Source organism: Chaetodon trifascialis, chromosome 7, assembly GCF_039877785.1.
Source record: "Chaetodon trifascialis isolate fChaTrf1 chromosome 7, fChaTrf1.hap1, whole genome shotgun sequence".
In the NCBI taxonomy this organism is placed as follows: Eukaryota; Metazoa; Chordata; class Actinopteri; order Chaetodontiformes; family Chaetodontidae; genus Chaetodon; species Chaetodon trifascialis.
In genome coordinates this window covers 29,331,561-29,351,128 of record NC_092062.1, presented here as the reverse complement: position 1 = coordinate 29,351,128, position 19,568 = coordinate 29,331,561, and the positions used below count along the sequence as shown (strand labels likewise).

The 19,568-nt window shown below is 49.1% G+C and overlaps 1 protein-coding gene across 7 annotated transcripts in view; it reads left to right on the top strand.

The window, feature by feature from the left end:
* Positions 1-19,568, top strand: part of mef2d (myocyte enhancer factor 2d) — an 80,930-nt gene that overhangs the window by 18,920 nt on the left and 42,442 nt on the right. For all 7 annotated transcript variants that reach the window (XM_070965560.1, XM_070965559.1, XM_070965558.1 and 4 more), the window contains exon 2: positions 14,778-15,148. In XM_070965560.1, coding sequence (XP_070821661.1) covers positions 15,095-15,148 — 54 coding nt within the window. In that variant the 5' untranslated portion in view covers positions 14,778-15,094. The remainder of the gene's footprint in view (positions 1-14,777; positions 15,149-19,568) is intronic.

The window sequence follows — 19,568 nt, the reverse complement described above, 5'->3', positions numbered from 1 at the left end:
ATGTCTCCTGAAAGAGCTCCTGTGTCCGAGTGGCGGCCTTGAAAAGCAGAAGGCTCGGCGCTGCAGAGACCAGCTCTGGGGGGGCCGGAGCCTGGGTGGCGGCAGCTGAGCGAGGCGGACAGGTTGCTGCGTCTGTTAGGGCTCGTCTTGCCGCTCTTGACCTTTAACCTTTAGCTGTCGGGCTGGGAGATACCAAAGTTCCCCGGACTGGGAGAGCCGGGTTAGCTGAGCTGGGTGCTGACCTGACACGCAGATTTGAAGGAAATGTGTATTCAGTCATTAACACTGATGCTCCAATGCTGCGATTCTGTGCACATTAAGACATCTAACAACTTCGCGGAAAAACAGATTTGTCTAATCATCCTAAATCAGAAATGTGGTTACAGCAAACACTTGTGCAAGAGGCTGTTGATTTGCTTTATTCGCCCAAATTAGACTTTGATGTCGTATGCGGATACTTTCCTACCCAGAGGATGTGATGGTGAATAGAAAGTAAAAGCATGACACACAAACTATGTCCTAAAAACAACAGCAGCCTTGTTCACCTCATTTGTTCCAAGCATCAGATCTGTTCGCTGTTTCAGCTTCTGGTAGAACAACAGCCGCAGTTCACCTGAGAGGAGTTCAGGATGATGGAGTAAAGGTTTGAATTCAGCCGACCAGCATGCAGAATCAGCCAGCGCGTAGAGAGTGACAAAGCAGAAATCAAAGACAAAAAACAGTGTGAATTTCCTTTGTGAAGCTTGTTTTCACACCCAGAATCACAAGTTTGACCGTAATGATTTCATAATCTGCACGGCGACCTATCCGTACACTCTGGATTTGGACGAGGAAAAGCCCCACAACCAAAAAAGTTCTGGAAAAAATGTCATGAAGAACAACAGGAAGTAGACAGAAGTGTCAATAGTAAAAAAAAGTCATAAAACCCCGTTACAGCAGCAGCTCAGCGGCCCCCAGATCCTGATCAGCTGATCGATCTTTGCAGGCGACGGTGAAGCATTTCACCTGGAACATCATGAACTATTAGATATCAAATGACTGCAGATTCAGAGCGGTCATTTCCTGTTGCTCTTCTTTCACATTAAAAGGTTTGCATAGGTGAATCACTTGGAGACTTTTATTATGAAACAGCTACAGAAAACGCGTAACGTTTGTCACAGAAGTCAGTCTGCATCACTGCCATCGTCACCTGTAACGAAGTTTAAAGCCTTTTCTCTCAGATCAGTGTTGCAGGTAGGACGCTAACACTGAGCTGTTAGCTGAGCAGTTAGCTGAGCTGTTAGCTGAGCAGCTAGCTGAGCTGTTAGTTGAGCAGTTAGCTGAGCTGTTAGCTGAGCAGTTAGCTAAGCAGTTAGCTGAACAGTTAGCTAAGCAGTTAGCTGAGCAGCTAGCTGAGCTGTTAGTTGAGCAGCTAGCTGAGCTGTTAGCTGAGCAGTTAGCTGAGCTGTTAGCTGAGCAGTTAGCTGAGCAGTTAGCTGAGCAGTTAGCTAAGCAGTTAGCTGAGCAGCTAGCTGAGCTGTTAGTTGAGCAGCTAGCTGAGCTGTTAGCTGAGCTGCAGGCAGCAGACTCTCATACTGAAGCTTGAACCAGCACACCTCACATGTTCTCAAGGTAAACAGCATCATAAAATCTGACTGCGGGCTAACATTTATGAACAACAGCTCTTAAAACGGGACATGTCGTGTCAGTGATCTTTGTTTGATGCTGCTGCAGAAGGCAATCAAGAGCTGAAGAAGAATTTCAGTATGCACATAGGACTTCCTGTTTGAGCAAAATTTATCTTATACACAGTTTTTATTAAGATGAAGAGTTTCAAGCACAAAGAACACGTCGCAGCCGCGATGCCGCCTGTATCACGACACGTCGTCCGGTCTCACGATGGTGATTTGCATGTAGACTGAGACCTAAACACTCCTAAAATATATGATATCTGCCGTGTGAAATTACGCCTCTGCTCGTCTTCTCTGACGTGTTGGATTTCATTAAGGTGTGCTAATTTTTTGTGACATCGGTGTAGGTGGTGTTTCAGGCGAGTTGGCTCTGCAGGAAACAGCGTGTTGGTGTTGGATCGTAATGTCGGTTTTGATGGTGCAGACTAGTCGGTGGGTGAAAGTGGACTGAGAGTTGGAAACGTGAAGTCGAGTAAAACACGGAGTGCATCAGTGTTGCTGTGAACGCGTCGATCTCATGGTGCGTTTCTGTGTATTTCCTCCTGAAAATGTTCACCCTGTGAGCCGTATTATGCTGCGAGATTTGTCAAGAGTGTGACAAAAATGTGGAGAATTCCTCAATAATGTAGGTCACACACAAGAGAAAAGCTCACAGCAGAGCCACACCAGAGAAAAGCTTTGTCATTTTTTTAATTTACCCCGTCCTCCGGAGGGAGGCAGATTTGCATAATCAGGGTATTCACTGTCAAACCCTTGAAAGCATATCATGTTTATTCACAAACCTATTAGTCATTTGCTACAAAGACAAAGTACCAAATAAGCTTGTCTTCAACAAAACCCTCTGCGTTTGTCTTTGTGATGGCGCATCACTCAGGTAGCACACCTTTCACACAGAAACAAAACTGTTCCAAGTATTTGCAGCTCCGTGGATGGATGGATGTTTATCACTGCCAGAGCTGTAGCTTATACGCTTTTGTGTTTCCTTTCAACATAAATACACTTGCCTCTGGGCGAAGAAGCTGCTTCCTCTCACCGCTCTGTGAAAGGAGAGAGAATAGATATCCTCTCTGTATTCGTGCCTCCCCCACCTCTCCTCGGTGCCGCATCCCCACCACATGTAACTAGCACCACACAGTCTTGGCCAGCGCTGGCGTTTGTCTCAGGAAGAGCGGAGGTAGGCTCATAGATCCCCGTTTTAGGCTTCGGGCCAACACCCTGTGTTCAACACGGAGGGCCCCCAGGCAGCCGTGCACATGGACGACAAATGTGGATGGCAACCGGGGGAAAACCTGGAAAAGGGTGGCGAGATAAGGCCTTAGCATAGCATTTGTGTTTGTTGTGGAAGTAATTGTGTCCTCACTGCTGTGACATGAGGATTGTTGTGTTTAGTGGTGCTGTGTATTTTTCCCATCCATGGGCAGATTTCCTGCCCTCGACGGACGAGGGGAGTTCATTTCTTCTGGCCTCCCCTCGCAGATTTATCCATATAAGTTATTGCTTCAAGACCAAATGGGCCCGAGGAATTTTTGCCCCTCGTTTAACCCGTCGGGCTCCGGGCACAGACGCGCCTGCGTCCGTCTGTACGTTAGCCGCGCTGTGTGGAAACTCAATGACACAACTGTTTAGCAGACTCCTGGCCTCCCGTTTCCCACACCCTCCGGGCTCCCTCGGAGATTTCAAGGTCAGGAAAGGGCAGAGGCTGAGATTCATTCCTTGGGAAGCGGAGCTACTGTCGCAAACGTTCACAGACAGCGAATCTCTCCTTTTACAGTCCTCTCCTCGCCGCTGTCGTCTAACCGCACCGCAGCGAGTTCAGATCAGTGAGGGTTTGATTTCCACAGCTTTGGACGCGGCGTCAGATCGTGGCCGTCAGCGGCGGCCTCCGTCACGGCTAACAGGGAGTGAAAATGTGGCGGCGCAGACGGCGAAGCCTGACGGTGGACGAGTTGTTTCAGAGTCGAGTGTAGGGAGTTCGAGCCGAGCGGCACGAGACATTACCGGTGTGTTGAACTGTCCAACAGCTGAGCATGCCTGTGTGTGTGTGTGTGTGTGTGTGTGTGTGTGTGTGTGTGTGTGTGTGTGTGTGTGTAGATTTGGGGAAGGGGCGGTGGGGGGTCTCGAAGGGTCCATTGGAACAAAAGGTATGTAGACAGCTGCTGCCTCGCTGCCAGCAGCTCATGATCCAAATGGAGGATGTACACACACACACGTGCACGAGGGACAGATTGGTGCGCAACGAGGATCTGACACATTCAGCTCGGCAGCTAGTGACACGCACACACACACACACACACACACACACACACACACACACACACAGTGTTGTATGTGCACACACTCCATTTTTGTTGACCGTCTTCACACAGTTTTAGGTTTGCGGCTGTATTTTTCCTCCCAGGCAGCCATTGATTTCATCTCCTTACAGTCTAACTGAAACCTGATTAGAGCCACAACTAATGATCAATATCATAGATTATTTTGTCAATAACGATCAGCTGTAAAAAAACAGTGAAATTTCCCGTCACAAAACAAGCCAATCAAAGCCGTCACCTTCCGCTTCGGGAACTTTTTACGGGTGTTTTTGACCATTTTCAGACATTATGTGAACCACATGATTAATTGATTGATTAATTAAAAACATTAATGACACATTGATCGTGGCAGTAATTGTTAGTTGTAGCTCTGAATTGTACACAGTTTGCAGTAAAAAAACTTCCCTGTCACAGAGCCGAACATCAAGCACCTCAATTGCCAGCAGACACTGATGAATTGGTGGCAGTTGCTGAAGGCATATTAGGGCAAAGGGTGACCTGGGAGGGGTTTGTGGCTGGAGGTGCGGGGTGGGGGGGGGTGACAAGCAGCAGCAGCAGAGGGGGCCGGGGGTGTTCGGTGAGAAGGGTAATTTGGGGCGTCCAGAGTGAGGCGGTCCAGCAGCAGTTGTCACTTCAGCGGTCGATGGCACATGTGCTGGACCCTCTCCCCCAGCAGGACCGTCCCCCTCTGAGAGCCTTCACTTGGACTATCGCGCACTTGGAGCTCTTTTTAAAATTAACTGGCCTCAATCCAGAATCTAGCTTTTTTATTTCTTTGCGTCGAAGCACTTGCATACGGCCTCGTGGCATCTTTAATCTTTGACGGTAAGAACGACCACTGCAGCTCTAAGTTTGTGTGTGTGTGTGTGTGTGTGTGTGTGTGTGTGTGTGTGTGTGTTTCGTCCGAGGTAATTGCTTTGAATTGACATCAACGCCGCTTCGCTTAAAACCGTAATTACTTTGAGAGAAAATGTCATTTTTGATGGCTGTTTTTAAGCGTTCGCGTCACTCCTCCTCTGGCTAAAACTAACATTCTTCAACTTTCGCATGCTTGATTTAAGCCGAAGTGCGAGAGACGGTCTCAGAAATGTCCTCAGCTCTCCAATCAGTCCGGGAAGACATCGGCGGGGTGCCCTGCTGGCGCCTCCGAGGACTTTACGAGGCAGATAGCGAGGAGTGCGAGGTGACTTACAGTGTGGCCTGCTCTCCATCATCAGCCGCCGAGCTGACACCTTCCTCTGCTCCCAGATCTGCTGATAGGGGATCGAGAGCGCAGGGGCGTCTGTCTGAAGATTTACGGTGTTGTCGCGCAGCCCGTAACATCACACCTGTTCCTTTTCCTCCTCGATTTGAAGTTTCACGCTCCCCGTGCCCTTGACGCCCGCTCAGACCGTGTTGTGAATTAGGAAATCGCACGCTTTCTTTGCTCGTCTTTGACCTTGTTTGCTCTGCTCGTATGGAACAGACAGTAAATATCAGGAAGTTGTTTACCCGTGTTGAGTGGCCCAGAGGTGTTTGTCTTCATTTTATCACGTAAAGTGGTCCGAGCAAATCTCAGACCTGAGCGGGATCACTCTCACACGCTGCAGAGATGGTTAGCTGAGCGGCGCAACCAGCATTTCATTTTGAGATGATGACAAAATGAGCTCTCCTGAGGCGAGCTAATCACTCATCACGTTTATAATAATGTTATATGCGCCTGTTTCTGCCTCGTCCAAACGGCCCGGCGCTGCGGTGTTGGGCCCCAAGCAGCTGCTCGACACTTGTTTCGACGGGTATGTTGACAACAAAGCCGCCCTGGCTCCGTCTCCTCTCTGAGCTGAGGGACCTCGTGGGTCTGAGTGACCATGCGTATAAACAGCCATGTTTACTGTGTGTGCCAGCAGAAGATCTGCTGAAAGGACGGCAGCTCGCCTCTGGAAGCAGCAGCTGACTGTTTGTTATTGAGTGCCCACATTTCACAGTTAATGACAGATAAGGCTTTAAATAGACAGGTATAAAACAACAGCATTCCTCATCCCACTCACCTGCATTCATGAAAATAAAGCAGATAGTGCTCGTGATAAGTGGCTGTATTTACGCTGTCAGCCGGCCGCCTCCATCTCGCCTGACTGGCTCTCGTGTGAGGCCTCGTTGACGGGAACGTGTTCATCCGGTGAAGGCAAACACTCGTGCACGCCCTCTGGCCTCCGGTGTCACATTGATGTCATCAGTGTTTTGTCTAGAGGGCATTTTTCTGTCACAGACCTTTTGTTGTTTCAGATTTAAGGCGATGGGAAAAGCTGTGACGGAGGAGGGAGGAAACCTGTGAACGCTCTTAGAAAGCTCACTTTACTATCTCAAGCACATTCCTAAACATGTGTTTGTTGGCCCCGATTGATCAGATTTAAAGTTTTAGGTCACTGATGATCTGAGACCGACAAGGGCCTAAACGATCAGTCATGACTAATAAATTGATGAAACGCAGCCGTAGCTGTAGTGGTGGATGTATAATTCACAGTTCCTCAGTGACATGACACCGTTAGTCCATCAATCATTCAGCTCACTCCTGCAGCTGTGGATTATTTTCGTTATTGATTTATTGGCTAATTATTTTCAGGATCTTTCATCTGGTTGTTTGGTCCATAAAATGGTGAAAAAGACTCATCACAAGTTTCCAGAGCCCGAGGGAGCGTCTTCAGATGTCATGTTTTTTCCTACTAACAACCAAAAAAGTAGAAAAACACTCAATTTCTACATTCTACAACAGAGAAAAGCTGAATGTGTCTGAATGAAAGTATGAATACAGTGAACGGACGACAGGTTTTGTTGAGGTTTTCTCAACTCTTGGTCAAACAAGGGATTGAGAAGAACTTCATTTAGTTAATTTAATTGATTCTCAGATGTCCAGTTGCGGCTCTGCAGAGAGGCAGGACGAGCAGCTGCTGCTGGGATTGAACCTGTGGCCTTTCACAGGACAGTGTGTGAACACACAAGGCCGAACCCAAGAGCCAACAGCTGCACACGTACATGAAAAACAAGCGGCCCGGCTCCCGTCGGATTCTGCCGTTTGCACGTCGAAGCGTTTTGTCTGCTTTCCCCCTGACTTTTCGTCATTTCTGCTTCGCTGTTTGCTCTGAAAGGATCAGCTGATCAGCAGAAAAATCAGTTATCAGGCAAAAACACTCAAATTTAATTAGCTCCAGCATCTTAAATGTGAGGCCTTCTGTTTTATACAGTTGTAAAGTATCTTTGGGTTTGCTGCTGGCCAATGAAGCGTTCTGGACTCTGAGATGAACCGATGGGAGTGAATGGCTGCGTGGAAGATTTCACATTTTATACACAAAATGATTAATCAAAAACGAATCTGTGCATTGATGGATAGTGGTTGCGGCACTCAGCCCTCGTGGTGAACTGCTTTGCTGCAAACAGCAGCTCGTAAACAGAAAACTCGCCTCTAACTGTGAGATCTCTCCTTCCCATTGTTCCGCTGGATCGGCCAATCACCTCACACCTTTCGGCCGTGGGTGTGCCTCTGTTGGCCTTTGGCGCTGATGTCACCTGACAGGTCAAACCGCATAGTCCACGCCGGCGATGCAGTGACGGGGGCAGCACTCAGAATCAACAAGGAGCCACACTGCGAGTATTGTGCGACCTGCCAGCGAGTCCTCTGCGCTCCACATGCTCTCCGAGCTGCTGGACAAAAGGCATCTTTGTGTGTTCGTGCGCGCTCAAACGTACGCGCAGGGGTGTATTATGGGTATTATCAGGGTATTTTTGCTGTATTCGTGCCAGAGGCTATGAGCACAAACAGCAGATCAGTGACAGTTTGGGCGCCCTGTGTTAAACGCGTGGGTGTGTGTTTTTCTTTGTGTGTTTTTATGCATGTGTTTGACAGTGTATGTGCATGCTCGGGTAGACTGCGGTATTGACAGCGGCCCGGCAGCGTGGGCGTGATTCACGAGCCGAGAGGCACAGATCTCTCCACCGCCCCTCCCCTCCCCGTCCCATCCCATCCCCCAAACCTCCACCACCACCACCTCAGAAGTGCTGCCTTTGCACTGCATCTCTCCCCCACCTCTCCAAAGACTCACCCATGATTGGTTAAGAGGAGGAGGGGGAAGGGGAGATCATATTCCACTGCCAGGGTTGGCAGTGCACACTCACAGGCACAATCACAGTCACAAGCCCGGCTTCAGATAGAAGGCCAGCAGCTCCCCTCCACCTCCTCTCCCCCCTCCGCTGTTTGTTACAATGCTCCCCCTTCACTCCACCTGCTGACGCTCCTACCACAGAATCCGCCATAGGGTTTTGTTGATATATCGAAGACGCACGCTGGGCGGCTGAAGCCTGAGCGCGGCCCAGCCGTGTCCAATGGTTGCCCGGGAACATGCGGCAACAGTCTGTAAATATCACGCAGCTGGTGCTGGCAGAACACCCTCAAGGTTGGGCCGCAAACCGAGCCCTGCTGGGTCAGATGAGGGAATTCAGTGGCCCAGTTAGACGCCAGCTACCCCCAACCCTCCAACCTCGACACCGTCGGCGGTTCTGTCTGTGCCCCAATGAGGAACGAGCCCATTCGACGACCCCCTCCCCTCGAAGACTTTATTCACGCGTACAGTGTGTCTTGATGCTGGCGAGCTGCGTATGAACCCTGGCATTAATGCCTTTCTGATGACAGTGACCCCGCGGCAGATATTTGCAGCTTAAAGGGGTACTCCAGCGATTCGGTGTCGCCCTTTCGTGAAGTTGGGGGGCTCAGAGGGACGGAGTAAGAATGGCTGAAATGGAGGCAGCAGAGGCTGCGATATCCTGCTTTTTAATGGACATCCAGGCTGCGCTGATGAAATGTAAGCGCCGCGTTGGTGTGTTGTTTCAGATGTTGGTGAGACAATGATCCAGATTTAGTAACAGATCCATGAGTTTGGTAATTAATAGATGCTTAACGGTTTAGAATATTGCAAGCCTGGAAAATGATCACAGTGGTATCAACTCTGTCTTTTGTGGCTTGCTCCTAAATAAAGCAGCTTCTCAGATTCACCTCAAAGCGTGACGACAGTCATGTTTGCGGTGCTTTAAAGGAGCTAATGTCTGTTTGTAGACTGAGGCGGACACACGTGGATGCAGCTAACAGCTCGGAGCGTACGTTCATGTCCATCGTTTCGTCCCCGCCATCTTTGCTGTCCTGCACGCCGCAGCCTCAAACACCTGCTGATTTGATTCCTTGTGATTCCCACTCGTGTGAAGCGTCTGATAGCATCGTTTGTCATCTCTGTTTGGGCTGCTTTGAGCAAACGTCAAGTGATGAATGAATATTGGTGAAATATTGATCTGCACGGGCTTAAAACTGAGGGAGGATCAGTCATTTTGACGGCGTCCTCAGAGGTCATGGCTGCAGCAGCCACATGCGGGTGAAGCTCTGGAGAGATGACTCCTCTGATGTTCCGCCAACCGATCTTTTCGTACATTTAACGTTGTTTGTTAAGATGTCATCACATACGACCTCGGTTCCATCCAGCAGGCCGTAGAGTAGCATCGATATCATCAGGAGTGACTGATGTAGCTGACTGAGAGTTTGCTTTGACTCGCCTCCTTTAAGCTGGGCGATATTTTTCTGAGTATTCATTCTTTATAAAGATACTGTCAGTTCATCCTGTGTGTCTTTAGTTAAAAACATGTGATGCCTATGGGAGCAATTCTTCGCCTCAAGGCGCAACCAAAAAAAAGTGAAGCGTGAAGCAGCGAGAAAGCGACGTCCAGAAGCAGAAATATTTTGAGTTTTAGGAGTTCGTCTCTCTCACTGCAGGTTTGATGTGTTTAGAAACATGGTCTGTTATCTCTTTGATTGATTTTTGGAACACGTCTCACAGACTGAAAAATGTGGAATGCTCCAAAAACACCTGTTTGCATCATTCCACAGGTAAACAGGTGAGAGGATCATGATTGGCTCAGTCGCTCATAGAGGATGGAGCGAGTTCACCACTGTGTGAACACATGAAGGATGAAGGAGATGAACAAATGAAGCTGCTGTCAGTGAACAGTTTGATTATTGATGATTGATTCTGCTTTGGTTGTTTTTTTTTGGAATTGGAGTCGTAGATGAATTAAAATATGTATTTATTGACAGAAGCTGGAAAATTAATCTGTATTCACTCACTTTTTGGTCATGTAAGTGCTAACCGAGAACGAAATCCCCCCTAAAATGCCAACTGCCATCCGTAAACAGTGTCCAGTGATTCGCTGGGTGACGTTCGGAGCTTTCATTTTTCTCTGACATGCTGCTGACTGGTGATCGTGCTTCAGTTCAGGGTCAGTATCAAGTCTCCACAGCACTTCAGCTGCGTTTCTTTCAAATAAGAGTTTATTGCTTCAGTTATTTCCTTTGAAATCAGTTCGTGCAGAGTGTGATTTAGCCTTGAATTTGTGGCCCTGTCTCTGACTGAAACAGTTACATCTTTACATCCCTGCTGGCTGTTTTCATCACCATTGTATAAGCACATGTTATGTAGATGATGTTCCCCTGACATCTGCAGCATCTGCCCCCACTCTCCCCCCTTTAAGCCACAGAGGACCAGCTCAGTCCAGGCTGGGGATCCCAGTCTGGGCCGGTGTGGACCCTGCAGTGGGGGGCTGGGCAGATGTGGGTGCTGAGTGGGAGAAGTGATGGATGTCTCAGCAGTCCTCTGGCAGGGCTCCAGCGGCCGAGAACTATCTCACCACCACCCTCAGCTATCAGCCCCCGACCCCTGACTTATCGCTCTGCTTCAGGCTGCCCGGCTGCCACTTAACACACCTGGACAGTAAAGGGTGGACATGCAGGGAGATACACAAACGGAGACACACGAACAGATAATGCACGCTCAGGCATGAGCGATATCCTGATGCGTCGGTGTTGTATTAGAGACTTATCATGTGGGCATGCTGATAGCGCTGCTCTGACCTCTCCTCTAAATGACTGAAAATGATTTGGCCTGATGACTTTCTGCTGCAGACCGGAGCTTTTCAAACTGTGAGGAGACATAACTCAGTCAAATCTGAACGTAGAAAAGAGACTTTAACTGCAGAATCATCGTGTTTTTGTGTTGTCTTCAGAATCAAAATCAGCCACATGAACAGGGCTGGGGGGTTTTGCAGAGCAGTGGTGCAGCAGAGGTCGAGTGTTAGGGTATAAAACATCTGTTAATGTCTCTGAAAACAACCACAGGAAGTGCAGTTCGTCATTTATTTTCACTTCATCCGAATAAGAAACTGTTACGCTACACGACCTGCTGGTGCACTGAATATCTCTGTTCATTCATCTCATCATCTCAGCTTATTATTATAGTTATTACTGTAAAATCATAATTTTAAAGCATCAGACTTTCTCATACACATTTCAAATCTGTATCACACTGATGCTTCTGCAGTAATTTCATTAATCGCAGACTGATTTCTGTTTTTATGTCATATTCATAGATCAGAATCACACACTGTGTATATGATGCATGTCTGTGTGTTCAGTGTACGTTGCAAACAGGAACTTCTGATAGCTTATTTTGCATATTTTTAATGTTGCCAGTGTAACAAAATATCTCAGATTTTGCTCTGCTCTAATTATCACTAGCATTTGACCCAAATTTTGTACTGTATCAGGCCGGCGTTGGCGTGCACACACGCAGCCACATCGTCATCTGATTGCATCACATGTTCCCTCACGGAAAAGCCGACAGGACGCCGGGCAGGCTGAAAACACGCTGGTGTCCTGCTGCATTTTGTGGCATGTAAGCGGTTTGTTTTCTGTGTCATGACTCAGTCACAGCCCTGCGCTCCGTCCCTGCAGGTTCTGACACATTCAGCCTCGGGCACAGACGTCGGTGGCCATGTATCAGTAATATCGAGGGCAGCATTAGCCCGAGGAGAGCGGGGCAGGTTGTCAGGAGGAAGGTCACCAGTTCACAAACCTCGACCGGCTGGGAAAATCTGGGTGACGTGCCCCTTAGCGAGTCACTTAACCCCTGATTGCTCAGGGGAAGCTTCTTATTGGCCGGCTGTAGGAGACTGGTTGTACTGGGAAGCTTCAGACGCCATTGCTGGAAAAGAAAGTCGACTCTGCCTTCATGAATAAATGTGGAAATCCAAACGTTGCTTGTGGCTTTCTAGAATAGAAGATTGAAGCTTTGAAATGCTTAACGGCCGCAGCAACAGATGTCAGGGATAATGATGCGCTGCAACATTTTCTAACTGTTCTTTTATGGACTAATCTTTGTTGCCGGCTGTCCCGAGGCTACGACCTGATGTGCCCTCTCTAAAGCTTAGCGCAGACACTCGCGCAGTGATAGTGTCTCTATTTCTATGTTTCAGACCATTTCTAATGCTCAGCTAAGACACTTTATTTTCCCAGGTTCTGTTTTATGCTGTTATCCCTTTTAAATAACCTTTCTAAAACAACTTGCATGGTTAATCTATCTTTCACCTTAATGTTTCGTATCAAACGTGTGCTGGAGGTTTTGTTTTTAGCTGCCTCGATGCAAATGTGCACGATAACGTCTCACATTAGAGGGGAAGAAGCATCGTGTGGCTTTATCAAGAAGCCCAGTGTGTGCACAGGTGTGATAAAGTTTCAGGTGTCTGCAGTTGAAAACTGTAGGAATGAAGTGACTGTAGCAGCTGTACTTTCCTCAAAAGCCTGTAAACATAAAGGAGCTTGTCATTGGCCCCTTGTGAAATAAGCTGTCTGAATGTTCTTAGGCGTTCCCCAGGGCTCTAATCTGGGTCTGCTGTAGTTTCCTAATTATCAGCGTTTATCTTTTCATTGTCCAGAGCCTCGCTGTCACTCTGTGCTGCTCAGCCAGGCAGCAGACACACTCCAGGCCCTCTGCTTCCCATGTGAGCGAAGAGATTCTGCCTGACATCAGACATGGGAAGCGAGCTCCGGCAGCATGAAGGGTAAAAAGGTCGAGACTTGACCACCCCGGGCAGATAAAGCAGCCTTTTCATGTGTGATCAGCCCACAGCCTAAAGACAAATCCCTCAGCGCGCTGCCTTTGAACTTCAGCACAACTGGAGCGAGTCCCCCGCTCGCTCGCTCGGCGGCTAACGAAGAGGATGTGACCACACACCTCTGTATTATTTAGCTGAATTCTGTCACTAACACCTTTCCAAGAAGCTAAATGATTGCACAACATAGTAGGAACACCTGCGCTACCCAGGTGAAATCATTGTGATTTACTCCGTCATCAAACCGGGGCCAGTCAGAGGAGACGATGACGTGGATTTTAGAGAATTATTGAGAATTATTGGGTTAATGAAAGATGTTGCCTGTAGCGTACATTCAGCTCCTGCTGCTCACTGTACACTTTCATTGTAGAAACAGGCTCTGGCAGCTTCCTGCTCGCCGTCAAGCCTTTTTACAAAACAATTATGACACTCATTACGCCCTCTTTCTCCAGCCCTCCTCCAATCTCTCCCATCAGTGCATAATTCATAAGCAGCTCAAAGCAAAGCATCCACTCTGAACGAGCGTGCAGCAGCACAAAAGGAGCGTCGGCCTCATGACAGGCTGCTTCTCGTCCTTTGTTTCCTAAGAATGGATGTAAATAAGGGCGTTCTTCTTCTGCAGCTCTCCCAGGTACAGGGAATGCAAACAATGCTGGAGAGCTGGTGTGGCGTCTATTCCAGATGCTTCAGCTCTGTAATGCTGCCACTTGGCTCCCACTGTCGTGTGTGTGTGTGTATGTGTGTGTGTGCGCACACTGTGCTGTGTGTACACACACTCTGTATGTATATATAGAGCGCTATTTTTAAAGCCGATCCACAAATAGTAGAAACGGGGCCTAAAACGGTCCTCGCCTCTGTTGCCATTCCTGGGCTGCTGCTGCCGCCTTCTCATTCATTCATGAGTTTGCATGAATTTGCAGAAACACTCTGGGCTTCCTCGCTCTGCTTTGCCCTTTTGAAAGCTGATATTTAGATGTTTTTGATCAGGCGTCGCAGCATACGACAGAACGCCTGTATTTCATGCTCAGTTAGTTAGATGCACGTTTTTACGCTCTTCATCTTTGTCTGCGTTGCGTGAAATCAGGTCGGCATGCAGCTTCGTAATAAAGCGTAATGTACACAAAACGGCATCGGCCAGCTTGTCTTTAGATTCTGTCTCCTCGTGCCGGCTTGGTGGACGTGTCAGGAGTCTGTCCTCGTCTGGAAAACCAGAGTACAGAAGGAATGGAAATGGCTTCTCGTGTTTAGATCTTCTGTGTAGTTAGTTGAAGAGTGATGTGCAGCGACGTGGAGTCATTTCCATCCACGTAGTGTTAGCTGTCAGGTCGCCACGGGTCCTGTTAAACACACAGAAGACCTGTTTCATGTCAGGAAATCAGACGGCGTTTGGAAACGGAAAATATGTAGAATTCACAGACTCGGCGGCTCCTCGCTGCACTGCTCTCGATTGGGGAATCACATTCGGCGTGCCAGGCGGCCCCGACCGGGCAGCCGGGTGCCGCGGGCGACCAGCAGATCAGTGATGTGGCGGTGATGCCTCTAATGAAGCTGACACAGCACAGCCTCCCTCCTCGCGGGCCCCTGAGGGCCTCCTGCTCTGCATGGAGCACCACAAACACTCCACCCCCCCCCACGCCTTCATGTTTCAGCCCAATGTGCTTCTGATTTGACGGCGCCTCAAATGCTTCGCTGCATCATTTATTCTCTGGTTGCATATCAGGGGTGAAGGCAAATACAGTGTTTGTAGCAGCTAAAGTGGGTCACAGTATGCAAACAAAGCCTCGTGCCCCCCTCCGTCTCCTCCTCTCACGCTGATGAATGCCTCTGTGTTGTTTTTCAGGAGCTGCCCAGCTGAGGTGAAGGGGAGGGCAGAGGACCCCGGTTCAGCCTGAGCGTGGATGACCTGCCCCCGGAAACAGGACCATGATCTGAAGAGGGCGCCGCCCGCCGAACCCCGTTCTTCCTCTCCTCCTCCTCCCTGTCTTTTTCTTTCTTTTTTTTTTTGTTAAATTTACGGCGTGACAGCGTCCCGACGTGAGCGTGCGCGGAGAGGACGAGCTGAAAGAAACGTTTTAAGAAGGAAGAGCTACAACGACAGCAGTCCGTGACCTCTGACCTCGCCACTCCCCCCGCCCCTCCCACCGCAACACCGGAAACATGGGGAGGAAAAAGATTCAGATTCAGAGGATCACCGACGAACGCAACAGACAGGTCAGTGACAGCGAAGCTGTGCAACAATATCTGAATGTGTAATAACTTCCTGATTTAGCTCACGTCAGCTAGCAGCCGCGTCTGCGATGAGCTGCCTGATTAGAGCATCAATCACACACGGACAGGTGACGGAGGAACCTGAATACATTAATGAGTGAAGGTAATGCATGCACCTGCAGGTGGGTGGTGGTAGCTGTGTGATGTTTGCACACGTTGGTGCCGTCATGGCAGCCATCTTTTGGAAAAACTGTCCATTCTGAGAGCGTCACTCACAACGTCATGTAGAGTAATAATGGAAAGGTTCACGTTGACTCACTACTTCAGAATTACTTCTTCAGCTTTGCTTAATGTTTGTTCACAGACATCAGGAAAACACGAGCAGCCAAAGCCGGCCAATCACAGCCGTTGTTGTCTCCGCCTGCTGTCTGTGGAGCCGCCGTTGCTCCAGCGTGTGGTTGAACTCTTGAGCAGCTTTGACCCCGTGACACAGCTCTAAACACAGAACATTTAGGAGCTCATGTTTGTCAGCAGGCAGCAGCACGAACACATTTCAGAGCTGCAGGTTTCGTCACGATTGCGTTCGTCATCATGTTATCCAATAAATCTGACGTTTGACTGCCTTGAACTCCCTGTGTGACTAAATATTCCTCTCCGATCCGAGGAGGGATAATTTCCAGTCCTCCGTGGCTGAATTCCACTGCGGTGACAGAAGACTAGCTCATGCGATAACAAATTCCCACAGGGATCTTTGCTTCTTTCACATGTGCCATGTAGCATGAACAACATCGTCGCTGTTTCCTCAGCAGAACAATACGATAGCATCGTGTTTTATGAGCCTCACATGACTCCACGGAGCAATCATGGGGTTTCTCAGACAGCCCCCTCCGCTCCTCTTCCTCCCTACAGTGAAAAAGAGCAGGAAAGTATGATATTCCCCGAAAAAACAGCCTCAGCCCCTCTGGTTACATCAGCGGCATTGTCAGAGAGGATGAAAGGGTAAATGATCCATCTAAAATGAGTCAACTGGTAAATGGGCCTCGCTCCATTGAGCAGATTGAGTAATGGATTTGACGTGCCCACCTTCAAAAGCAGAGAAAGCAGAGAGAGAAGAAAAACAAGACGGAGAGAGGCAGAGGGAGAGGAACTGAATAAGACCTGAGCAGCGTGAGAGCGAGCTGGCCGTGGGGTTTGGAAAATCATCCTCGCTTTTCTCCTCATCAATCTTAGCAGGTTGCATTTCCATAAAGGAGAACAAACGGCGCCTGCAGGGGGTCAGCGGAGTACGATGGCTTGTTATTCATCAGCACACAATTGGACATGAAAGGGGGGGGGGGCTATTTCTGGTCAGGCAGGCTCTGGTTAATGGAGCCAGTGTCTGGATCAGGTGTCCGCTAGCTTGTCAATAAGGTGATGCACTCTGTGGTACTTCGTGGTCATAGCGTCCGGGTCAAAGATCACTCATCGACCACGATCGGGCGATTAACAAGCAGCAAATGGCGTCTGAATCGCCGCGGCAGACAGCGGGGCCGCTGACATTTCGCCGCTCATATCGAACCCAAACCGCGCTCAGCATTTACATTTCAGCTTCTCTGTTTATGGGACGCTCTTATCCAGAGCAGTTTAAACAGGATCTGTTTCCTCTATCAGCAGCACTCAGAGCGAGTCCGCTGGGCTGAAGTGGAGCGGGGCGTTAAGCCGCTGAAGAAATGAGTGCTTTTCACACGCTTGCTCGTCGTTGCTTCAGCTAATGAACAGCGCCGGTTCTGAAAGGAAATCAAATGAATTTTGGAGTACATGCAGCCCGTCACCCTCCTACGTGTTGATTCAGAGATGCTGCCATAAGCTCCACAAAACAAACAGCGTTCAGAGTGTGGGCCCCGGCTGGAAGCGTGACAGCATCTCAAATGCCACAAAGACCAACGAGGAAGAACAGCAAACAGGGCTGGAAGGCTTTGGACTGATCTGATGGGTCTTATTTTTGGATGGCGTTCACATCAGAGAGGAAGGGTTGACTCTTCACGGACGCTGCGACCCTTCAGGCCGGCCGAGGTCCATAAATACACGACGGGTTTAAATCCAAGCTGCATCGTCAGGCAGCGCAGGTCAGCAGCTGGCTGCAGGTCGCATGTCTCTGTGGGACGAGTCGGGGACAGACAAGGTTTTTTTTCTGCTCAGGGGCAGAGGAAGACACAGTTCAAGCAGCTCGCTGATGTTCAGGTGCCTTGTATTGGCTACAGGATCAAATCTTCCTCAGAGGATGATCCATCAAAGACCAGCACCCAAAGCTCAGCAGACTGCATCTCTTAACTCTCCACTGACAGTTTGTGCACCTCCAACATTCGCTGTGAGGCGCCTCAGTGAAGCAGAATCTTCCTCATCAGAGGACACGTGAGCGTTCAGCCTCATGAGGCGTTCGAGAGCAACGTTACACACAGCTTTCCTTTGCTTTTAATCCAGTTTGTTGGTGGACGACTGGACCTTTCAGCTCGACTAGCCTGTCTGTTAGCGTTAGCTCGCCGCGTTCGTGTGCTCCTTGCTCTTCTCATGTTTATCAAGTAATGGCTGACTTAAGTTCTTCCAGACTGTATAAACAACGTGTTTTGTCAGCTGTTAGCTTCTACGCAGTGTCGAGAAAACTCTTCCTCTGCTCGGCTTCGGTTTCTGCCCTGGTTTTGGCTTAACGTCTGTGCTTTGTTGGATGTTTCTCACAGTAGTTTACTTCATTGCGTCAAATGCGTCGCTTGCAGATGAGAAGTGTACTGATGACCCAGTGACAGGTGCTGTCATCGTCTTCTTCTGTTGAGTTTTATGGCGGTTGGCGTCCTTAAGTGTTGCATTAGCGCCACCTGCGAGATAATAACAGCTTCACAGTATCAACCCAATGTGACGCCATTATGACGCTGTCATACTACTTTGACAGAAGAAGAAGTGAACTCTCAGGAAGAGTTTGTTATGGCTGGTGGCTCCAAACACCAGAATACCCATGAGCCTCAGTGGCCTTTGCTAAGCCAAAGTGCTTCATCGCTGCAGCAGGAAGCAAAACGCTGTCATTGCTGCACGTAAACCGACTCCAGCTGCAGTGTCTTCAGCTCTCTGCACTGTGAGTCAGCAGCGTCATTTCAGGCTCGTGATTGGATCTTTAGCACCTCGGGATTCATGGTGAACTTCTCCTCAAAGCTTGGAAATGGTCCAACAGTCAGTCGCTGATGATGAGAACACGGGCTGGATTTCACTTCCTGAAACAGCCTGAAACAGTGTGCTAAGCTAACAGTTAGCTGTGTCACGTTATCGCACTGTGCTGCAGAGTTGAAGTTGAAAAGCAAGTTTAACGCGTGATGTAGCCATCGTCAGCGCTAACGGCTCCAGGTTGATCTCAGGAAGCTGCGTGACGTCGATCGGTTTCTAGATTTGACCGTTCAGACCGGATTGTGTGAGTAAGACTGCGAGCTAGCGAGCGAGAGAGAGGCTTCAGCTGCAGGAAGCAGCGAGAGGAGGTTGTGGTTGTCAGTGGTGGTTTCCTCATCCATCTGCCACACAACCACAACCTCGCCAAGACGCGCGCACACACACACACACACACACACACACACACACACACACACACACACACACACACACACACACACATATGAAACTACTCGCCCCCTTTCTTTCTTTCTTTCTTTCTTTGTTTCTTTCTTTCTTTCCTCACTGAGGATGTCTTATTCTGCAGTTGCCATTGGTTACCTGGCTCTTAATGTCGATTACCTCCAGCTTGTTTATCCTTTGTGGCAGTTTTCAGGATCGAAACTGAGACCCCGAGTCTCTCCCCCCACCGCCCACCTCTCGTAAGAAAAGGAGGAGGAGGGAAAGCAGGTTTTTTTGGGATGTTTGCAGTCGTTTTGTTTGTTTTCGGCGTCGGTGGGTGACCTTATAATTTGTTAGCGGTTAGCGGCGGCTTGTCTCTTCATCACAGCCACTCGTCATCCTGCACAGCCGTAATTTCCTCCCCCTCCAGCATCGCCACATAATTTCTCATTCTGTGTGTGAGAGAGCGAGGAGGGGAGGGGACGGGAGAGATATGTAGATAGACAGTGAGATAAAGATGTGGGGGGTGAGGGGATAGAGGGAGAGCGAGGGAGGTAAGATGATGGTGGCACTGTGTGATGAGGTGGGAAATGGGGGGGAGGAGGGGAGGCAGGAGGAGAGTCGGTTGCCCATGGATACGACCCCGATATAATTTGATTTGTGGCAGCAGGAAGCAATGAGTGAGTGAGTGCGAAAGGAGGGAGGGGGAGGGCGATGGGGGAGGTGGGAGGGGAGGGAGGATGTGGAAGAAGCGAGAGAGGAAGAGAAAACGAGGGCGAGAAAAAAGATGAAGGAGGAAGAGAGAGAAAGAGAGAGAGGAGGAGAGAGAGAGGAGGATGAGAGAAGGAGGGAT